This window comes from Sturnira hondurensis, unplaced genomic scaffold, assembly GCF_014824575.4.
Source record: "Sturnira hondurensis isolate 20B ecotype Veracruz unplaced genomic scaffold, ASM1482457v3 Scaffold0018525, whole genome shotgun sequence".
Taxonomy (NCBI): domain Eukaryota; kingdom Metazoa; phylum Chordata; class Mammalia; order Chiroptera; family Phyllostomidae; genus Sturnira; species Sturnira hondurensis.
This window is the reverse complement of record NW_028091156.1, coordinates 1,557,344-1,580,909: the sequence shown is the minus strand read 5'-3', so window position 1 is coordinate 1,580,909 and position 23,566 is coordinate 1,557,344. Positions and strand designations below refer to the sequence as shown.

Below are 23,566 nucleotides of genomic sequence, written 5' to 3'. Positions count from 1 at the left end.
CAGAGAGTATTTGGCCGTATGTCAGCAGTGCCAACAAACTTTGCAAACCACTTCTGACTCGTTCAGTTAGTCACAGCACCTTCTCCATACACTGCACAAATCATTTTTTGCATTTGTACCTTCCTTGAAATAATAAAGCATAATATGCCGAAAATGTGGCTTATTTTCTTCCATCTTCAATATTAAAATGGCTGCACAAAAATTCACCAATTTTGTCAAGTTTTGTTTTAAATGCACCTGATATGACAGCTGTCACAATACAATCTAACAAAATTGTTTAAATAAAGACAACTAAGTGCAACTAGAGCCATCGCAGGGAAAGAAACAGCGGACTTTTGGGCCAACCCTGTATTTCAGGCCCTGCTGGCTTCTATGTGTCACTGGGTCAGGAGGGCAGTCACTGGCCACGAGCCGACTGGCCATGAGCCGACCAGCCTGGGCCGGGGGCTGTGGAGGAACCGGCCGCTTCATCCCCACGGCTGCTGAGTGTGGGGTGGGCACTGCTGGCTGCCGGGCGCCCTGCCTCTCATCCGAAGCCCTATTTCATGCCCAAACCGTAGGTCTGTGTTTATAGTGACAACCTCCATGCCATGTCCCCAGCGGCACCTGCAGGTGACAGGCTGTGGGGCAAGGACAGACCGGGTGTCCATCCCCTGGCCTGGGTGCCCCTTGCCACCCAAAGAGCAGGGCAGCCGTGCGTGGGGTCCCAGCCCTCTGTCCGCTCCGCGCCCAGCGCCTACCTGAATTGGGGCGTTTCTTTGGGGTCTTGAGGCTGCGGCACCGGCCGCCCACAGAGCTGCTGTTCTCGCTCATGGAGTCCTGGGCGGAGGACGCACTGCCCGTGGCCTCGCTGTCGCGCATCATGCTCTCGTAGCCGCTGCTGCCGCCGCTGTGGTAGAACAGCGCCGTCTTGCCCATGGCCGGGGGCAGCTCTCCACTCAGCACGCTGCTGTTGTCGCTGCCGTGGCCGCTGCTGCAGCGGTGTGGCTTCCGTGGTGGTGTGACCTTGCTGTAGGGTGACGGCAGCAGGGGCACGGCAGCTGGCTTGTCATCGGGGCCCCCGGAGCGCTCCTCGTCAGGCCCGGCCCGTGGCTGCAAGGCCCGGGGCCCTGCGCTGCCCTGGAGCAGCTCAGAGATGCGCCCGTTCACTGCACGCAGGGGCAGCTTGGCGGCCAGGCCGGAGCCCCGGCTCCGGCTCAGCGACTGCGTGGACCAGGACATGTGCTTCCCACTTGGGGCCGGAGCGGAGCTCTGGCCCACTGACTGCGGCAGGGACTTGGTGGAGAAGCTGAGCGTCTTGGTGGTGGAGGTGGCCAGGCTGCGTGCTTTGGGACTGGCCAGGAGCAGCTTGCTCACGGCCGAGATCTTGGACTGGCTGGCCTTGGGCGAGGCCCCAGCCGACTGTGGCGCACACGAGTTGGTGGGCGAGGCACCAGCGCTGCGGCCCAGGCTCCTCCCCGTGCGGGGCATGGTGCTGTCCTTGCTGGCGTGCAGCCGGGAGCTCATGGAGGACAGGCTCTCGGCCCGCTCCAGCGAGAGGCATTCGTAGTGGCTGACGGTGGTCCGGCCCAGAGAGTTGGTCCTGCTGGCCAGCTGCTCCAGCTTGGCACTGAAGAGCTTGCTGCTGCTGCTGGCAGCATCCTTTGCCTTGCCACTGGGCTCATCCGGGAAGCTGGCCAGGAAGGGTGCAGGCTGGTTCAAGGGGCTGCTGGTGCTGCTGCTGCCGCCAGAGCTGTGCTGAGGGCTGGCCCGGTTCTTCTGGTCCAAGCTGGACTTGCGGACCGGCGGCAGGGGCGGGGTGCCTTTGGGCCGAGCCAGGACACAGTGCTTGGGTGACGCCACCTTCCTCTCTAGGGCTGCCTTGGAGGACTGGCTGCCCAAAGCGGGGCCAATGCCGCAGGCCTCGGGGATGCAGTGGTAGAAAAGGCCGTCCAGCTCCTCCTGCCGGCTGGCTTTCTGGAAAGCCCTGGGGAGGCTGCTCGACTTCAGGCTTTTGCTGGGGGTCTGGGTGGCCCCGCCCGGCAGGGCCGTCTCACAGCCATCCACCACCCTCCTGATGTCGGAACCCGGGGAGGCAGACACCTCCCCGCTGCTGCTGCTCAGCCTGTCGCCAGGGCTGCCCTTGCTGTCCTGCTCCCGCTCTGCTGTGGCCTCAGGCTTCGCAGGGCCTGCGGCCATCTCGTACCTCGTCCCTTCTTCGCTGGGACACGCATCCTCTTTCTGTACCTCCTCCTCTCGCTTCAGCCACGGGTCCTCAAACGTCATCTGTGTCTTTGCTCTGGTGTCCTTTCTCTCCTGGGATGGGGCTGCGTTGGGGTGGGCGCCAGTGGGTGCCTCAGGCTCCTGGACGTGCCGGGGGCCCATGGCAATGCAGGGGTAGACTGTGATGTTGGTCTGCATGGGGACGTACCCTTCGCAGCTGCTCAGACTGGCCGTATTGGAGATGGTGACCATGGCCTTGCCCAGGGTGGATACCTTGCAGCCTTTGATGGGGGTGGCTTTGTCGAAAGAGTCCTCCCCCGTTTCAGACAAGATGAGCAAATTGTCAGGGCCGGCCTGGGGCCTCTCTCGGCACACCACGGCGGCACTCTGGAGGCCGCCGATGAGCTCCGCGGCCGGAGGCTCCGCCATGGCCTCCCCGTGCCCGAAACAGGCCTGCGCCACGAAGCTGTGGCGCGACTGCTCGCCGTCACTGCCCATGCTCATCTCGCTCAGCCAGGAGCTGATGGAGGACCGCCGGCTGCCCGCCTCCCGGCCCTTCTCGTCCAGGCTCAGCTTCGGCAGCGGCAGGAACTGGGTGATGCTGACCTCGGACACGGGCGCCACACCGGAGTAGCACTCCAGGTCCTCGCTGATGCTGCCGATGATGCTGACGGGCCGCGAGCCTGAGGCCAGGGCCTGCACGGAGCAGTCGCTGCTGAAGCTGACGATGCTGGTGGGGCGGCCGCTGTCCAGGACCCCGCTGATGGTCAGCTCCTCCACCAGCGTGAACACCAGCTCGTCCTCGCCGTTCAGCTCCAGGGGCTGCTGCACCGTCACCGTGGTGGTGCTCACAAGCTCGCTCTTGGAGTCCGGAGGCGTTGCCGCCTGGCTCTCGTACTCAGTGGGGGCCTCGGGAAACCCTTCGCTCCCAGCAGACATGGACTTCTTCAAAATCTGGGGGCTCATTCCAACCGGGGGGGTCCGCACCTCAGGCTGCGGCAGGGACTCGCCAGACACCGTGCCGGGGTCCTTGTTCAAGGGCGGCAGCGGGGCGGGAGAGGGCAGGACGCCCTTCTGGGTGTAGACCTTGCACCTCTGGGAAGGGGAGCTGGCCGGCTTGTACTCGGAGGTCTTGGACAGGCTGGCCACGCCCAGCCGGGGGGAGCCCAAGGGCCTGGGCTTGCCCTCCACGAAGCCGCAGGAGCTCAGGCTCTCGCGGCTGCTGCGGAGGCTGGGGCTCTGCACGAGCTGGGAGGCGCTGTGCTGGCCACTGAGGCTGCTGCTGCCGGGGACGCTCCGGGGTGAGGCGGGGGCAGGGCTGCCTGGGAAGGCGGCAGCCGAGGCCGGTGAGGGATTCCTTGACACCCTGGAGGTCAGGGGCTCGGTGCCTTCTCGGTCGGTCAGCTGGCCATCTGACCCATTGTCCTCCTTGTCAGACTCACAGAGCAGGGTGGCCCCGGCTGCTGGGCCCAGTGGGGGGCACTTGTTTGCCTGCTCGGCCCCGAACTGGGCAGGCAGCTCCTCGAATGGAAACGGACTGGGCTCCTCACTGCCATCGATGCAGTCCAGCCTCTCCTGCAGCTCAGCAAAGGTGTTGCACTTCAGGCAGTCCCTCTCCGGCTTGCGGGCCGCGGCCTCTGCAGCCTCTGCGGGCCGGCTGTCGCCCCTGCCCTTCTGCAGGGCGGGCACAATGGGGACAAAGTCCGGGGGGCCCTCGTTGTCAGTGAGCTCCTTGTCCGAGAGCGCCGCGCCGTTGGGCCCGATGTAGATGACCGTGTCGCAGGACTGCTCGCTGCTGGAGGAGTAGTCGGGGTCGCTGGACAGGTGCGGGACGGCAAAGTCGGGGTCCACCGCAGCCCTGGCGTGGAAGGGCCTCAGCTGGGTGGGCCTGCGCATCCGGCCTTCTTCGCAGGAGCTCTCTCCCCCAGAGGAGCTCGACGTGTACTGGGGGCGAGAACAAAGCATCAGCACGGGCAGCTCCTGGGACACGCTCCCCGAGAGCCTGCCCTGCTGGCTGGACACAGGCTCTCCGGGCACCCCCCCCAGCTGGCCTCCCTGCCAGGCCAGCGCACCCTGCTTTCCACATCATGGCCGCGGGTGCAGACAGTGACCCCCGCGGGACACGTGGGGAAACAGGCTGCTCATGAGAGGAGGTGACCAGCCCAGGCCCCGTCTGAGCTCCTAAGTCACTGGGGCACGGGGTACCACAGAACGCTGGGTGGAAAAACTTGTGTTTGATTTGAAAAGCTACAAAAAGAAGGGGGAGAAAGCCCCACTCGTGGCCAGCGGGCCCTGGGTCAGAGTGACCACCACCTAGAACACTTTCTCACGCCACCCTGTCCTGCCGTGGATTCTGCCTCAGAAGATGGTCCAGTGGTTTTTAGCGGATTCTTAGCACCAACCGGAAACCAGAGAATTGACCGGGCAGAGCTTAGGAACCTGAAAACACCTCCTGGAAACAGGCAACGTGGGGAATTAATCTGGGGGTCACCCAGTCTGAGAACACAGGGCATGGTGTTGGTCTACGTCAGCCCAAGGCTGGGGAGAGACACCGTACTTCCTGTCCTTCCCAAATGTCCCATCTCAGGCAGCGATGCATTCAAACCACGTAAAGTGGACGGACCAGTGCTCTTGGTTAGGGGATCCAGGCTGGATGACGTGGAAAAGCACCCACGGTGGGGACCGGAAGTGACTTCCTTCTGCAGCAGAACAAAGCACTTCCTGCCCCCGGGCGGACACTGGGTGCCCATGGCCCTGCCCTTGGGGACTGGAGGCACTGGCTGGGCCTTTTCCGACCTGGCTCCTCCCCACCCACACACCCCCAGCGGGCTCCTCACCTTCGTTTTCTTCTTCTTCATCCGCAGGACCCGCGAGGCGATCTGCACGGTGGACAGGGTCTCGGCGTAGCTGCCGGCCGCGGCCGAGACGTGCGCGATCATGGTGGTGCGGCAGTTCACGTTGCCCAGGGACTCCCGCAGCAGCATGGTCAGCTTGCTCTCCCTGTGGGCGGGGCGGGCGGGGGCCAAGTCAGTGGCCACGCCTCACCTTGGCCTTCAGGCCTGGGCGTGGCTTTAGGAGGCGCGCCGGGGGCTTTTCCTTGCCTTGGTATAATGGCCGACGGATGCACGTCACAGCCGAGCACAGGGCCGTCTGCAGTCCGCCACTGCACCAGTGATCGAACTCCAAGGACAGAGTTCGTGCAAAACACCCCCTTGGCACTCCTGGGCCGGCTGTGACATGCGTTCCTGTGAGCCTGTGCGCATGTGACATTGCACATACTAAGGCCTGGGGACAGAAGGCAGAGGGAGGCAGCTTGTGACCGATGACGACTCAGCATGCACACAGGCCACCCCCGCCACAGAAAGCAGTGCCCCAGCCGTGACCTGGCACTGGACGTATCTCTGTCCTCACGATACCTGCCAAGTCCCTTCTGCCCAAGCCCTTCAGCACTTGCTCAATCAGCAACAGGACGCGGAACATTCTAGAAACACCACCCGTAGGGACTTTGCAGGTGCTCTGGGGAGGAGCCAGGCCTCAGGAGTTTGCAGACTGTCTCTCTCAGCTCTTTAAAAACCGACCTGGAGGAGCGGCTCCTGCTTTTCCGTTCCTCTGCTCATCCCAGCGCTCGCCTGCCCGGCTTCTAAAAGGCTCTGCTTGGGTCGCCCTCAACCCACCGCCTCTCAACAGCCCCCGAACGTCACTTCACCTCAGCCTCCCGGGAGGCGGGGGGCCGAGGCAGCCTCTTTGTCCCCCTCGCCCTACGTTCACATCCGTGTGCTGTGTCATGTCAGGTGAGAGGGGCCTGTCCTTCCATCTGGGTCCCCGTCGGCTGTCAGTCATCTGCCCCTGCACAGCTCCCTGGACAGGGGCCGTCCAGCGCGCAAACTCAGCGTGAGACCTGGGGCCGCTGTCAGCAGAGATCAGACCTTGGAAATGGGGACGGCATTTCACAGGTGACCCGCGTCACCCTTCAGGGAGGAAAGGCGGCCTGAGAGCCATAGTTCTTCCTTCCCATCTGGGACCAATTAAGGTGTCGTTTTGGGGCTGCTGGGCTCACTCTATCTCAGTTCCACGGCGAGTTAAAAATAGATCAGCGCTTCCCTTCCAGCAACAGAATCAGTGAGAGACGTGGTGGGAGGAGACATCACAGGCGAATGCTCCTGTCTCCCCAGATTCACATGGTGACGTCCTACCCCCAGTATGACGGCGTTCGGAGGCGGGGCCTTTGGGAGGTGATGAGGGTGGGGACCCCGTGAACTGGACTGGCGCCCTTGGGAACAAGACCCCAGAGAGCCGCCTGTCCTTTCCACTGTGTGAGGTCATGGCAACAAGGTGACCATCCGCGAACCACGAGGGGGGTCCTCACCACGCACTGAATCTGCCAGAGCCCGATGGGGGACGTCCCAGTCTCCAGCACCGTGCGAGATGATTTCTGTTGTTTAAACCACCCAGTCTGGGCGTTTTGTCTCGCCAGCCCAAACTGAGACAGAACGGCAAGGCGGGGGAGGGGGGACGTGGAGGAAGAAGGCAGCCTGGCTGCAAACATGTGACTCCTTTCCAAAGGCGTCCAGAGGGAAGTCCCAGACCAGCCAGCACGGACACCCAGACGGGGACGTGAAGGCCCAGTCCTGGCAGGCACGTCCGGTGAAGACACGGAACCTGCCTGGGGCTCTGTCTTCCGTGCGGGGAGTCCATGAGGGTCAGGCCGTGACCCCGTGCAGCCGGTTCTCAGTGCCCGTGGGGGTGAGGTCCTGCACAGTCTCCGTGGTCACCAGATCTGTGACCACAGGGCCATGGCTCCCGGGAAACGCGTGGCCGCAGTTCCTGAGGGCCTCTGGGTCACACCATCCTGTCAGGTGACCACACATGACCTTGCTTCATGTGCGTTTCTCTTCCAAGTTCCTTATTTAATACACATTTCTTACAAAGAATGAATTGCAGGCACTCATTTCTTCATAAGAAAACACTAGCCAAGAAGGGTGTAAGTCTTGTCCTGACTCCGTCACTGTACACGTCTGTGATGAAAGACAGGGCCACTGGTTTGGGGTCACACATGCGTTTTAGCAAGTAAGCAAGCTTGGGGTACGAAATCTGCAAGTGACAAGGCGTGACTGTCCTGGGAAGCTTCTAATCGTAAGTAGTTAAGTGCTCTTTGCTGAAGGCACAGCCCATGTGTTCATCTCTGGGACCCAGTGCGAGGTCTCGGGAAGACACGGAAGACAGAAAACGATGGACATAGTGTTGGTATAGCCAACCGTTTGCCCGGCCCGTTTCCACAAGAGGCCCCATTCATGAGAAATCACGGGACTTTTTTTTAAGTCCATGGTGTGGGAAGAAGTCAGGGCATGTGTGTTGCTTGGCAACCAGCACTGCAGCTCTCCTTACGGCCAGCAAGATGCGTTCACCGGGCCCTCCAGACTGCGACATGCCCTTACGGGAGTGAGAAATGGCGCCCATAAAGGTTTGGTCTTCCTCACCTCCCCATAATGGATCCTTTCAAACAAAGGCAATGGAGCTGGGGACAGAGGTGAAAGTCGGGGCGTGTTTAACTCGGTGTCTCTGGTGGGAAAATGAAAAGGTTCGGAGAGTTTGGAGGGTACCGGTCAGCGCAAACTCAGTCTGCACCGTGGCATGCAGGCTGAGGCCAGAGGAAGGGAAGAGCTGGGAGCAGAGCTGCTGATCCCCGAGCCACAGGGCCGGCCTGGGGAGGGGGGCGGCGGGTTTAGAGGCTCAGGGACATGGGGCAGGGCCCTGGCTGGGCAGGAGCAGAAGGGGACAGAGCGGAGCCACTGGGGTCCACCTCCCTCCCACCCCAACCACACACACCTTTTAAAAATGATTTTTGACTCTGACCAGCTGCATTGGTTTGAGCACCGTCCTGATACCCCAGGGTTGCGGGTTTCATCCCCGGTCAGGGCACGGACAAGAATCGACCAGTGAATGCGTCAACCAGGGGAACGGCAAAGCGATGTTTCTTTCTCTCTCTCTCAAATCAATAAGTAAAATGATTTCTGGAAAAAGTGTCTTGTTTGTGAAAATAAGTCAACCTTTTATTAAACATAGCAAGAGAACACATGAATAAAGTTTAATTAATACTTTGGAAAAAAACAAAACAGTAATTAGTACCCAAGGACAGGAGCTGACAAACAAGGGCCCGTAGGCCAAACCAAGCCCACTGCCTGTTTTTGTAAATAAAGTTTTATTGGAACACAGCCACAGCTACGTATTGCCTCTGGCTGCTTTCCCACTCCAACGGCAGTTAAGTAGTTGTGACAGGGAGGGCCACACTCCCGCAGAGCCACACGCGTGCTCTTTGGTCCTTTACATGAAAGGGTCCGACTCGTGCTCCAAAATGAGGACACGCCTCGGAGTCGTCCCGGACACAGGGCCTGAGAGTGGCCGCCAGAGCAGGCAGGGGGTCTTAGCTTCTTTATCACTCAGTCGTCTTTGTGATTTGATAGGTGCCTGTGCTCTCTTTTTTAATCCTCACCTGAGGATATATTTATTGATTTTTAGAGAGAGAGAGAGAAACATCAATTGGTTGCCTCCCACATGCACCCCAACTGGGGATCAAACTTGCAACCTTTCAATGTATGGGACAACATTCCAACCCACTAAACCACCTGGCCAGGGCTGTGTTGTCTCTCTTGTAGTTCAGATGGTTCACGGAGGGAGAGCCAAAGTCAGGACCAAGAGAAAGGCAGAGGGTCTGAGAAGTGCTGAGTGTCAGAAATTGCTGGACACCAGGCCACAGCCGGGGCCTGTCTTCCCACAGTGGCTGCGAGGCGGCTGATACTCGCTCAACTCAGGAACTCAGCGGCCGCGTCTGCAGTGGCTCCTGCAGGAAGCACCGACCCTACGCAGGGCACCGTGCAGGGGCTGAGACGTGCAGGGAGCGGGACTGGAAGGCTCCCGAGGAGCCTGCCATCCAGTGAGGGAAGCAGACCGCAAACACAGGGGTGTCACTTGTTAACACTGATGACAGAAGACCAAGTCCCAAACAGCACGAGGTAAAGAAAGACCCCGGGAGGCCAGAGCGTGTCCCCACCATCCCTGTGAAAGACCACCCAGCCCTCGATGGGTACAGCCCAGTTCTACTTCTTCGGCGGGGGGGTCCCCTCCATGTCAGGAGGCAAGGACGAAGAAAGACCCCGTGTTTGCTTGAGGTCCCCAAACCTCAGCAAAACCCTAAGAGTTCCTTTCTAAAAGGGCGGCCTGCAATGGGCAGCTCATTATTCGCTGACCCCCGAGAGAGGTGACTCTCCTGGCTGGTGAGATGGTGCCAGCTGCCCTCGAAATAAGATGTGCAAAGTCACACAATGGTGCTGCCCAGGGAGTGTCACCAGGAAAAGGCCACTCCCTTCGTGAGCCGGGTTAAACACGCTTTTCCAGCAAGGAGGGGAGGGGCTCTGGGGCAGGTGGTAACCATGTCCGTCCTTCTGAGGAAGAAAAACGCAGTGAGCTGGGGATCGCCGAGTCGGGCCACCTGACTCCAGCACATGGACAGCCCTTCTCTGAAGTCCCCAACTTGCTAGAGAGCCCCGGGCGTCTCTGCCAAGGTCCCCACTTACAACAGACCCGGTCCCTTCAGTCCGCACACACAAGAGCAGACACAGAATACAGCAAGGTGAGCCTGGGCCTCTCCACCTGTGTCAGATCCTCTCCTGAGGGCACGTTTGTTGATTTGGAGAGAGAAACATCAATGTGAGAGTCGCATCAATCGGTCCCCTCCCGTATACATCCCAACAGGGGACCGAACCCACAACCTCGGCATGTGCCCTGGCTGGGGATCAAACCCACAACCTTCTGGTGCACAGGAGGACGCTCCAACCAACTGAGCCCCCGGCCAGGGTATGTCAACTCTTAATAGCACATTGAAAGAAAGGAGCTTAGTTCATCCAGAAAACTAGTTAAGCCCCAGAAGAATTTTCAAGAGAAAGCTTCCCGTGGGCAGCAATAGAAACCGCAGCAGACAGAGAAGCCGTAATGAGGCACACCCCTGGGCCCACCCCGGCACACACACACGCATGCTTTCTGAGAAAGATCAACTGTGTGTGTGGAACGCACTGTTAGTGTCCGCGAATGCAAATCACATCCTCAGCATGGCGACAGGTGTCAGATATTCAGATCAAGATAACGGCTACCAATGCAATGTCAAGAGAACATCTGAATTCCTTACATTCTTAAGGACATGACCCTGGAACTATACTATGTTTCAGTGAGGATCCCAGCTTCCAGCCACTTGACCTGTGAACGGCCAGAACGTGTTACAGAGCCTCAACCAGCAAGCAGGAGAGGCTAGGCAAGCATCCCCAGGTATCAACCAGCCCCACCTGCGCCCCAGGGCCCCTCGTCCACCCACTGACCGTCAGGAGGGGAGCAGGAGGAAGGAGGAACGGAAAGGAAAAGCAGACGACAGACAGGAGGAAGAATCAAATCACGAACTTGACACAGTTTTTCAGCTACTCAGATAGCCAAAAACACTCCACACCCTCCTCTCCGACCCCCTTCCTGTCCACGTCCTGTGGGCGGTAAACGCCCCTTTCCACCGTCACTCCAAGGGTCACCAGTGACCTCCAGGAGCCTACACCCGGGACCAGGGTCCTGAGAAACCAGCAACCCTGAGCCCGTGTTTCTGGCCACGGCCGATGACCTCTGTGTGGTTATTCACCCCCATCCGAGAGGGAGCTGAGCAGAGGACAGATGGAGTCGCTGTCCCGCCGCATGAGGACCATTCTCGGGCCTGTCCTCCAGGTCCCAAGCAAGCACCTTTATCTGTGACCCTGTTGAGTTGTGACGGACAGAAGTACACCCTCTGTAGGGGAAAATCGCCTCCGTTGAGCTCACTTATTTGTCAGGGACCTGATGACGCCCATTCCCAATGGCTTCGTGGACATTCCTACCTTTGGGTGAGATTTTTACACACCTTTCTCCACGGAAGCTCCCTGAGGGGCAGGAGCGCCCGTCTCTCAGTCTCTCCCTTCAAGGACGCCAACATTTGAGAGCACGAATTATCTGATTTCTGGTTCTGGAGAAGTACCAACGCTTCGTACAGACCCTGCTGCCCTAACGGCATTTTTTAAAGGAGTCACATGACCTCACAGCGCCTGCTGCTCAGCTACAGCTGGGGGTCCATTTGTTCTGCAAAAGCACAGGCAGGTGTCTGCTGGGGATGCGGGGCCGAGGGCGCCCAATGGTGGCGACCCAGACGGAGAGGCACGGCCCTCAGGTCCCCAGTGAGAGCGACTCCAGCTGGAATCGTCGCACACGGGCAAAAACAGTGTCCTGGGCCTGGCGGGTGGGTTGGGGTGCCCCAGCAGTCACCGACATTCAGTGCGAGATGCGATTGCTCGTCAGATGAGAACTGAGAAGGGGACCCCGCAGAGAGCTACCTGGTCCGAGCTGCAGGACCAGCCTTTGTGACCCGGCCACCAAGTCACCTGGTGTGAGTTCATGCCTCGCTTCACCTAAGACCACCTGTGGGTGGAGGCCCTGAGGCCACAGAGCGGACACGATTTATCTGCCACTCTCCAATAGTAGAGATTGAGAGAATAAGATAGTAATAATAACAACCATATTCTCTCCCTGGAGAACCCCGAGGTGCACACGAACGGAATCACTTTGGACTTTGAAATCCTCTGATGCAGAGCAATCAGCAGGAAATACGTTCTCCCTCACACCACCTTGGTCACCTAGAATGGGCACCAGGGTGACTCCAGAACTTTGGGGACAGTCCCTAGTGAGAAGTAGGAGGGAGACAATGGTGCCGACAGGGACTTGCTACTCGAGGTGAAGCGCAGTCGCCCCCAGCAGGACCAGGCACAGGGGTTCACAGGAGCTCTTGGGCGGACCCCAGAAAATACGAGTCTCGGGGGAAGACAGTTCGCCCCATGGCCAATGAAATCTGAGCCATGACTCAGAGCTCACCACTGTTCACACAGGAAGATGAAGTCCAGGGAAATGTGGACTGCCTGGATTCACTTAATCTTGGACATCAGTGCTCTGTTTATCTGAGGAAGATAAAATTCACACTAACTCAGCCTACTCCATGAGAAATATGAGCTGTAAACAGCAAACGGTCTCAATGGAATGTTTTAAGAGAAGTATATGACGGAACTTGAATTTACAGCTAACGGAAAATTTCAAGCTAAAAGCCTAACTAATCGGGTGCAATCTCATTTAACAAGACACACTGGTTCTAAGACCTGGGCTCACTTTTAGAAACGAAACGTGGTCCATGAAAACCGCTCTGCACCACTCACTTGCTTAACCACTCACTCCTTTATCCAGAGCCAGGAAAAGCTGCGCCCAGTCTCAGCTGTCGATCCCTCGGAATTAGTCCAATCTGAGTTACTCTCAAGATTCTAACATCTGAGTTCTGCCCAGGAAAATGTACCTTCGTTCCAAGGCTGAAGCACCAGGGGTGACCTAAGGCATTTTAAGGGTAATTCGCATAATGAGCATCACAACACAGAAAGTCCCCTGGTCACAGGACACAGCTCTGAGTCCGGGTTGGGGACATTTCTGGACACCGTGTACTAGAGCCGAAAGGAGTCATGAACTCCCTAAGAAAAGGGTGCCGCTGAAACAGCTCATCTGCTGTGTGCCAGGGTATTTTTCATGGGTGAGAATTCATAGTCTCCTGGGGCAGCCCATGTGGTATTTTTGAATAGGCTCAATTATTAGAACGCTCTTCCTAACACTGAATGTAAATCTTCCTTATGCTTCTCACCCCGGGGTGCTCGCTCTGTTTTCTATGGTAAGACTAACCCTTTCGCAAACACTGGCCCCCCACATTTTAAAAGACATTTATTATGTCTTCCTTAAAGGTTCTCTTACTTGGGAATATCCCACATTCCCTCCATTGCTCGTCAAATATTCGGTTAGTTCTTTAAGCTCACACTAAACTAAGCCCCCATCTTCCAGCTACACAATTAACACTCTTTCTCTGCTCAGACTAGTCCCAGCTCTTGTGCGGTAAAGAACACGGCCTTGCCCAAAGGGCAGCTTAGCCTTCGACCTCACCCTCAACTTGTATCACACCAGTGGGGAGTGTTTTTGCTCAGGGTAGAGACTGGCCACGCCAGGCTTTAGGGCCATACCCAATAGTCGCAGGATGGGGCGGGCCATGCCAGAAAGATCAAGGATGTGGTTTAGGTCAGGGGCTTTGGGTCACCAGTATCCGGCAACTTGGCTACCGGTATCGAGCGGGAAATCAATAAATCAATACACAGGCAGCGCTGGGAAACACTCTGCCCAACGAAGCACAGGCGAGCTTCCCACGGCAATACGTGGCGCACATCGTCACAAATCGGCACTGGGAGGGTGACACGCTCTGACTCCACGGGAATGGACCACAGAAGCTTCACGTGCGAAATCCTCCTAAACTCGGCCCTGTGCATCTCTTCCTGACTTTAGTCTCTGCCCTGGATCTGGCGTAAATAATGGTGGCAAGTGCGTTCAGGGAGTCCATGATCCCCACCAGTGAATCGACAAACCTGAGGTGGGTTTCAGGACCCCTCCGGACCTGCAGGTGGCATCGGAAGTGAGCGTGGTCTTGTGTGGCCTCCTCCCCCGGCCTCTGTATCTGACCCCTACCTCCTTGTAGTGGCTGTCAGAAACCGTGGGGAGACCTGGCAGTCGGAGCACTGCACCCTCAAATCTTACAGTTTGGCTGGTTCGAAGTAGCTCTTTCAACAAGATCCTAAGAACCTTGATGGCAAGAGTTGGCTGATTTGATCTTTATTTTGACCTTTCTTTGCAGTAACTTTGAAAAACTTTAGAACCCATTAGTTATAAGAAAGAAGAGGAAAGATCCTACATTTATTTTATATACTTTAGTATAATCAGGAGCTAAGAATGTATCACTTTGTTGAAAACAAAACAAAAAGCCCCTAATAAGTTAGGAGGCAAGTTAGTAGGTATTTCAAATAAATAGGAAATGATCGGTCCACGGGTTCCCCCTGAATCAGCAGACTGCTAAAAACTGCACACTAACGGAGTCTGAGATGCTGCAAAGGGGCGCTTGGTGACTTAACAGCAGACCCTCTGCCCTTCCTGGACATGCAGGCTGGTAACAGAGGTGCGCTCCTTCCTTAACCCACCTGCAGGGCCAGGTGAGGGGTGCTAACGACACCTATAACGTTATGCAACTTAGAACGCAGATACCACTCTCACTTCTCACACCATCTGAAATTTCATTACTCTTCAACTTTTCTTTGGCCCCCCACCCCCGCCATGATCACTAACCATCGATGCTTTTCGAGGGGCACCTCTCTATCCCTGTCACTTTTTGGAGACTTTGCAGAGGCTGACAGCAGCTTTGCTGGGGGGAGGGGCAAGGGGACATCTCCAGTCTGTTGCATTATCACCATTCCGCATCTTTCAAGTAAAGATGAGCTCATTGTATTGTTTAGAAACTTAGCTGTTCTTCAACTTTAAATCACCCTCAGGTTTAAGAGCCTGTTTGAATCCCAACGTCAGAGATCCCCGCGGTAACCCAAAAGGCAGTCTGGTGCCCATGGGGGTGGATACAGACGGAGCCGAGAGTCATGTTGCCACGGTAACCAGAGCCTCTCCCCTGATTTCCGCTCACCCCTGTCCTTTTCCATGAATTTTTAAAGAATGCTCTGGATGAAAGAAAATGAAGATTATCCATGGAATTCTTGATAGAGCGCAGTCCTATTCTTGCCTAGCGCCTTCTCTCAGATCTTTCCCATGCATGGCCTTTCTGCTACACCAACCCCGACCCTCCTGGGTCGTCTTGGTGAGAAACGTCCACCTGTAGAACACTCCTACGCTTTTCCACCAGTTAATGTCTGTTTCAGGTAAAAGGAACCTATGTGAAGCTTATTGTTTGACGTGGCATTTTGATGGTACCTCTTTCTATAGCTCAGGCTGCGGTCACCCTTTGGGGTCGACATAGAACCATGTGGAATCTGGGCTTTGAAAACCTGCAAGCATACATCAGGTTCTTTCCAAAGAAATGTGTTTACAAAAACAAACAAACAAACAAAAAAAGGCGGACAAACACCTGAAACGGTCTCATGTACTTTTTTCACCCTCTCTCTAAGCAAAATCCTAGACCACAGAGCAACGTGGGTGCTGGGTGAGTTCGGGGACTTCTACGTCCCGGCTCCGGACCCCCAGCTGAGTGGCCCTGCACCACATCCCAGGAAAGGCTGAAAAGAGGTTAAATAGCATTAGCCAAAAAGTCCAGGCTTGGTGATTACACCGGATTACAATGACAACTACTTCTAGTCTCCAGAGTTCAATTTAGCTGATTCTGTGCTTTCTCTCTATTGAAGTAAAATAAACAGAGAAAATGCAAATATGAGAGCCCCGAGCAGTCCGTTCGTTTGCATTCACTTGACCTTGTCCCATCCTGTGCGCACGAAGGCAGGGAGGTCTGAGCTCTCTCTGTGCGGTCAGGCTGCCTGTCGTGGCCACCCCTCATGTTGCAGGACAGCCCTCCGAGAGGGAAGACATAGGCTGGCTGACCAGGCAAGGCCAGCGGAACAGAACATCACCCGGGACGGGAGAAACTCGGACTGGTCCCGGGAGGATGGATGAGGGGATGCAATGTGTCCCCTCCTGTGATGTCCCTGTGCAATGGCTTTTCTTTGAAGGCCGCAGCACTGGGTTTAAAACAGGATTCTGACTGTCGAGGTCAGGACCAGCCGTTCCTTCTGCCCCCTTCCACCCCTGCCTCCTGCTTCTGACCAACGGCTTTCCAGAGACCCAGGTGGGGATACTGAAGGCGCTTCTAGGAGGAGCCTCGGGGGCACCGTTGCCCCCAAGTCCATTATTCACCGAGATGGGCATCCTCAGGTGCTCACCAGATGCGCTGCAGGCCCGCGTGACTGTGGCTTTGAGCTACATGTTATTTCACTGACCGACGGCCTGGGAGGCCTCCGCCTCATGTAAAGCACGGCTGTAGAGATGATTACGTGGCTTTGGACCTGGAGTGGGCAGCCTGGCAAGGACGGAGCCACAGAACACCCTAAGGTTGCTCCCTGCACTGGCGACTCCCCACTCACAACTCCTGGAAGGGGGGCCTTTGGGCCGCTCCCGCATCTGTGCTCATCCCAGCACAGGGTTTCCAGCACGGGATGTCCTGTACTTTGGGGAACAGCAAAGCGATGGAGGCAGACTGAGGTCTGCCTCAAAGTACAGTGAGGTCTGCCTGTGGAAGTTCTTCCATGTCCAGCTCAATCCACAAACCCACTAATTATTCAGGAAAAATAGGAAAAACCTCACTGTATTAGCGACTCCCAGGGACTCATGTCCTTGGAAATTACTGGCCTTTCCACTTCTTCTTTTACTGCATAACATAAATTTACTATTTTAACCACTTTTGAGCATATAGCCCCATCTTTAGATTTCCATTCATCTGCTGATGGGCACTCACTTTGTTTCCCTCTGTTCCCGGGGATGAAGACCACTGCCGTGAACACAGGTGTGCAAATACCTGTTCCAACTGCTGCCTTCCACCCCTTTGGGTATTTGAGGGCTGTCCAGAAGGGATCCAGCCAAGACTATGAATAACAGAGACATTTACTGAAGAAGATACAAGCCACAAGAAACATTGCACATAGGACAATGACCCCTCAGTCCCCTTCAAAGTAGGCAGCTTGGGACCTCACAGAGTTCTCCCAGTCACCCTCAGCTGCTCCGCCATGTTTTCCTGAATCTTACTGATGGTCTGAAATCTCTTCCCTTTCAAAGGTGACTTCAATTTTGGGAAAAGCCAGCAGCGACTGGGCACCAAATCTGGGCTGTAGGGGGCTGAGTCACCTGGGCAATCTGATGCTTTGCCAAAAAACCCTTCCTGAGACATGACACGTGAGCAGGTGCATTGCTGTGATGAGGCCGCCAGTCACCAGTTGCCCCTAGCTGCAGGCTTCCGAATCATGCCAATAGTTTCTGCGGAGAAATGCTCCAGCTTCACTCAAGATCTGATGCAGATTCACCGTCCTACTCGCTGGGTCATTTTGAATGTGACACCCACACAGTACACATGCTCATCGCCTACCGCCCCCACTGACCAGTACAGTGAAGTCGCCATTGTTCACGCATGCGCATTCCAGTCCACTCTCCTTGGCTGCCAGGCTACATCGATGTCGCTCACACAGTTCTTGTTATATTAAGAACGGCTGGACTTTTCCCAGACAGACCAGGAGAGGAACAGCTGGCTGACACGGCACTTCTAAGGTCAACTTGCTGCGGAACTGCCGAACACTCTGGCACAGCAGCCACAGCATTTCCCATCCTCACCAGCGGTGCACAAGGGTTCCCACCTCCCCACCTCCTTGTCCACACTCGTTTTCGCTGTTTCTGATGACAGCCTTCCTCGTGAGTGTGTGATGGCATCTCGCGGTGGCTCTGTTTGGGCTTCTCTAGTGACGGACACTGGTATACATCTTTCCTCGTGCTCACCGGCCGTTTTGTGCATCTTCCCTGGGGAAATGTCTGTTCAAGTCTGCTGTCCAGTTTTAACTGTGGAACCTCGTGGTTGTCGTTGAATTGTAGGAATTCTTTATGTACTCTGGATATTAAACGTATGATTTGCAGACATTATCTCACAGCCTGGGGGCTGTTTTCTCAATCTCCTGATAGTGGTCTTTGATGCGCAGATGTAACCCCATTTCAGGCTGGGTTACCATTATCCGTTTTAAGTTTTAACTCACATTTTTAGCATCTGTGGTTCAAAGGCCTCCCCATATTTGCTCTTCCTGTGACGAGCTTGTCAATAAGAGTGACCGAAGGTTGCCTAAGCTATTTTGCACTGAAAAATACTTGTCCCATGTGCTTCTCGTTACTTGCAGACCACTGCCCGGCCCCAGCTTGGGGTGACTTAAAAGCCATGGGCTGCCTAGTGATCAGCTGCTTTTGAAATCGGGTGCAACCCACTTGGAGGAGGGCAACTCCACAAGAGTGCCTTCTGGTTATCACATGTGGCTCGCAAAACCATGACCTCACCGTCTTCAAAAAACAGGCCAATTGCAGTGGCTTCTGGCACAAGGACCAGTGTTTGGTAATTAGAAGGAACTAAAAAGAAAGGAAGTCCAAGGATGGTTTCCTGGTGCAAGTCTGAGGCAAGATGTTATACAGAGACCACAGTTCTTTCATTTAATAACTTGAGAGCCCATGAAATTTTAACAAAATTTGATAGGAAGGAATCATGCATTTCTTTAGGTGAACTAAGGAAAACTTAAGTTTTCCCATGATATTTATTGTGTGATTAAAAAGAATTGCAGCACAATTTTTGCATATTTTAAGTTGGTAAGTTCAATTTCAAAGAATATACTTCTTTTTAATGTATTTCCTCTTTTAAATTTGTTATTTATTTATATTTACAGAGGGGAAAGAGAGGGCGAGAAACATCAGCGTGTGGTTGCCTCTCGTATGCCCCGCACCGGGGACCTGGCCCACAACCCAGGCACATGCCCGGACTGGGAATCAAACCAGCGACCCTTGGGTTCACAGGCTGGCACTCAATCCAGAGACACACCAGCCAGGGCCAATTTCAAAGTCATTTCTTACATGGGATAAAGGTCGTTTAAGTTCAGAGTCTCATCACTGTTACCCCTGCAAGGTTCTTAACTGGGCAATTTCTCAAACTCCTGCCAGTGAAAAGAGGCTTACAAATTAGCAATTAATTACATCTTCCTTATGCAACTTCTTTCATTCTCCTCTCCTCCATTTTTTAATTTTGAAACATCTCCGTGCTTTTCCAAAGGGCTATTAAAGGCTCTCGGTGGGTGAGATCTGTGATTTTCAACCCGTGCGCCACAAGAGGTTTGAAAACCTGCAATACCTGACTATTTAGTCAGGGGCACTGACCTCATTTCCCTTATACCGTCAAATTAAAAATGACAGCAGCCAACACAATAATAGCCATTCCATGTGAATGAATCAGTATTATACCAAATTTTTTGTCAGATCAGCAAAAAACGTAGTTTTTGGTGTGCCACAGAATTTTAGTGATTAGTTTGTGTGTGCCATGAGATGAACAAGGTTGGAAGTCACCGGGTTGGAGAGTAAGCACCACTCATGTCGCCTGCATCTCTGAGAACTGAATCACGTGAGCAGAGAACAGCTCTTTTCTTTCTAGACAGCAGGGACCTAACAGTGTCTGGCATAGAGCTGCCTTTCCATAAACACTGAAATAAGTACCTAATAGAAAGAAGTCTTCCCCGGCTTCCTCCCTCTGTAACGTCTAAAATGTGACCTTTCCTTCTTCCTCATGGAAGCCATCGTTAGACTATGTCACCAAGGCAGACACCACTGCCCGGGGCTGAAAGAGTGCCAGCTGCCAGGCTCAGTGTCCCCTATGCGATGGCAGACAGCCTGGGGAAGTGGTCTGGAGGACAAGCTACAGCCTATTCACATATCACAGCCCACGGAGACATTTACGCCATGGCCACTATCCGGTCCCTCTGCAGGAATGTCCACCAGCGTGCCCTCGCTTTGAGTCAACACTCCGGCAGAGTCAAGTCTGTCTGTGAACCAGGTCTGTGGGACGACGCAGGGCTTCCCTTGACCGACACCGTATGGACCCCAAGGTCTTGAGTGCAAAGACGTTTGCCTCCAGCAGGGCGCTTGGGGTAAACAGGGCTGATAAAGCAGTTTGTAGAGTCAAGCTCAAGGCCTTTGGCATGTGGAAAAGACGTTGCCAAAGGCACAAGTGAAGTTGAAGCAGAGGAAACAGCTCCCCGCAGGGCAGAATTTGGGGGGGTCTGGTGCCAAAGCCAGAAAATGCCCGCCCTCTTCCTCTGCACTCACACACACGCAGCTTGTGGGGTGGCTCCCCCCACACACAGGGGCTAAGAACCTGGGATGGAGCTGGGCCATCAGGAAGCCCTGGAGTCACAAACACCAATGAGACAGGACCCCTGCGCTGCAGGCCTTTTAACTGGGCTGGCCGCAGGGTCCTGGTCGGTCCCAGAAGTCTGCTGATGCCTGTTATACTGGTCCAGTCAGATGCATTTTGTCCTGAGTTTTTCATTTTTTTCAAACAATGTATTATTAATACTTAAAAAAAGGTAAGATGGAGAGACATAGACAAACCTTCTCTTTCTCTTTCCACGACCTCTACTTACACGAGCAATATATACAGTGAGCAGAGTCCATACCTGAAGACACAATGTTCCCAGGAAATGGAGAAACTCGTGTGAAGCGCACTGGGAACTGGTTACCGCACACACAGCTCCTAATAGCGCGGAAACACAGCGCTGTCTCTACCCAGAGAAATGCAAGCTGTTGTCAAAATCCGCCAAATTTACATACGAAGAACTATACGTGAACCACAGACATTTTGTGATAAAACTTATCTGAATAAAAATGATTTCGCTGGGGGAGCGAGCAGTTCTTTCTTGGTTGCCTGTCACCAGTGAACTGAGACATGTTGGAGACTTTAAAGAACCAGGTTAAATGACAGGAAATGAAGAAACTGACACTAGGCAGTTTTGAACTCTTTTTCTTAGTTTTTTTGCACAGCGAAGAAAACCGTTAACAAAACAAAAAGACGGTTTTAACTTTAAAACATATTTTACGAACCTTTCTAAAGTGTCCTACAAAAAAAAGTGTCCTACTGGTGTTTTGGAAACTAAATTTTGATTGCACTTTGCTCAAAATAAGTGGGAAACCCATACTCGATTGCTCAACAAACGAAACCCCAAACCCTCAGCTTATAATGAATTGCAATTATTAAACAAAACAAAACTCGTGAACAGGGAGGAGAACTCTAAAATGCATCCCTGCAAAAGCAAGGAGGCCACGAGCATCAGACAGCAAAAAACGAACAGTACAGAGATTAAACTTTGAAATTCTACAATGATGCTCATGGAACTGACTTGGGGGAAGATCTTTCGAAACTTTAACACATAATATTCTTACTGAATTGAGAAACTGATTCCACTGAAATGAACTTTAGTTGGTTGTGGGGCACATAAGTTCTCAATTATTTTCAACCAGACTATGACTCTACCAAGAAAAACAGAAAATTTTATACATTAACACACATGCACATACACACACATAAATATAGAGGCAGGATAAACACAGAAGACATCTCTGTGGCTCTAAGATACCACTACAAGAAAATCGTCTTAAGAAAAAGACCACTGGCAGGATACTAGCTATAGGTGTGGTGAAAACAATTAAAAGACACAAAAGTGTCTGAAGAATAATTCTGCTACTTATTTTGTTTCAATGTTCTGAAAGAATTCTTTTTAATTTTTAATTTTTTTACTTGGATGCACATGGACTTTTGGTAAGAAATCGTTTTATTTTTTAAGGTAATTTTTGAATAGAGCTATTTTATATATAGGTCCACTAGTATAGCTTTGTCAGAAAATATTTCAGGAAATAAATCATATTAATTAAGTACCCCTTTTTCACGCTCAAAAATATCCAGGTTTGGATAGTAAATTACATGGCTCCTTTCGTTGTCATTTAGAATAGGGAGAGATACCATTAGGGAGAGCTGTCTCATAGAAAAACACAGAAGACTAGCAAAAGCAACCTAGTAGTCCACTTACCTAAAAGACCTTAAAGTATCGAGTACAGCTAAACACTGTGGATAATATATTCTTACAAATCTTATTAAACGCATTGCTGGGCCTGTAAAAGAGTAAGGAATTTTCTTGCCAAAGAATAAATGAATTCGGAATTCAAGAGAAGCAAGCAGAACACCGAAGCTTGCTTTCACCCTGAAGACATTTGCCAAGCCAGGTAATATTCAGCTTAGTTTTAATTTTACATAGCCTTAAAGGGTGTGGAAAACAGTGGACAAAGCCCAAAGCCTGCCCAACGTGAGAATTTAATAGAAAAGTTCATCTCTGCAACTGCCCCCTCACACACACAAGACATAGCTGTCTGGGAATTCGGCCCTGAGCAAAAAAGAAAGAACCACAGGCGGGATTAACACCGTTTTGCAGCTTTAATTCTCAATGTGTGGGTGGCCTAAAATATGTCGGGCTACGACTGGTAGTGATCCCAGGCAGCAAGCAGAAGTAAATACAAAGGCTAAATAACCCCTGTTTACTCCAGGTCTCAGAGAATTCTCACAAGATTCCAAGGAAAATGCATACCCCCGAGGGAAAATAAACACCCAAGGAAATGAGGCTCCAGGGGAAAGGCCCTGCAGAAATAACAGGTAGGAGCACGAGAAGTTCGAACATAGACCACAAATAAACAACAGAACGTTGATTAACATGGTTAAGTAAATTAAGACATTTAGAGGGGGGAAAAAAAAAGATCAGAAATGACTGTCGGAAAGACAGAAACTAGATTTACTTTCCAGACTCAAATAACCAGAAAACCGAAGGGTTTCAGACACTGAGCGACAGGAGCAGAGAAAAGTCACCCTTGAGAGAAAGGAAATGAACCACGTGAGCCTCGCAAGCGCCACGCTCGCCGCCTACAGAGGGTTCGCAGGCCACGAGCCGAGAGCGGGCCGGGCAGAGCAGGCGGGTGGGGTGGGTGAGGTGAGGGCGCAAAGCAGAAAGGAAGAAAGGAGAGAGCTGGAGGGAGGGAAGGAGGGGGCAGAGAAAGAGAGAGAGGGAGATGTATCCATGGGACGAGGGATCATTTGCGCTGAAGCAGACAGAGTGGGAAGACCTGATGATGCATGTGAGACTGGACAGGGTCCTCGGGAGAGCCCAGTACTACTACTACTACTACTACTACTACTACTACTACTACTGATGATGATAATGGTGAGGATGGTGTTGTTAGACACCCCCTCCCCAATGGCAGGACCAAATTAGCCCCAGATGTTCTAGACCTGACCTAGCAAAGCCTAAAATCGAGCCTCAAAGGGAAGCAAATAACTCTGAGAATTAGTAAATACTTCTATATAAACCATGGATCAAAAAAAGGAATTATAGTGAACAACAGGAAATCTTTTAAACCAATGACAGTGAAATGATCATCATTCTCGAAGACTGAGCAACGGATCATATGCAGGGGTGGGCAAAAGTAGGTTTACAGTTGTAATACAAATAAATAATACAATAAGAAGAAGAAGAATACAAGTATGAACTCTGTGTTTCACGTACTCACAACTATAAACCTACTTTTGCCAACCTGTGTATAGAATGAAGTGCTTATGTTACAGGACAAGAAAGTGTGACACGGTGAAGTTCAGCCGCCTGAAGTCGGGAGATAAGGCATAGCAAAGTAAACCAAAGAAAGCGGAGAAGGAAGGACAAAGAGCAGAAGGGGTACCGTGGAAAACAAACACACCGCAGAGAACACTCACCAAGTCCACAGTTGGAAGTCAGTCTGGTATCAGCACAGGGACAGAGAGACCAGACACAGACCTGCCCAGATTTGGACTTGTGTTTTATGGCCAAAG

At 53.3% G+C, this 23,566-nt stretch overlaps 1 protein-coding gene across 1 annotated transcript in view; it reads right to left on the bottom strand.

Moving 5' to 3' along the window:
• Positions 1–23,566, bottom strand: part of KIF26B (kinesin family member 26B) — a 373,684-nt gene that overhangs the window by 7,251 nt on the left and 342,867 nt on the right. Inside the window, exons 11-12 of the mRNA XM_037069373.1 lie at positions 5,040–5,202; positions 741–4,146 (exon numbers count right to left, since the gene is read on the bottom strand). Of these exons, the coding sequence (XP_036925268.1) occupies positions 741–4,146; positions 5,040–5,202 (3,569 nt within the window). The remainder of the gene's footprint in view (positions 1–740; positions 4,147–5,039; positions 5,203–23,566) is intronic.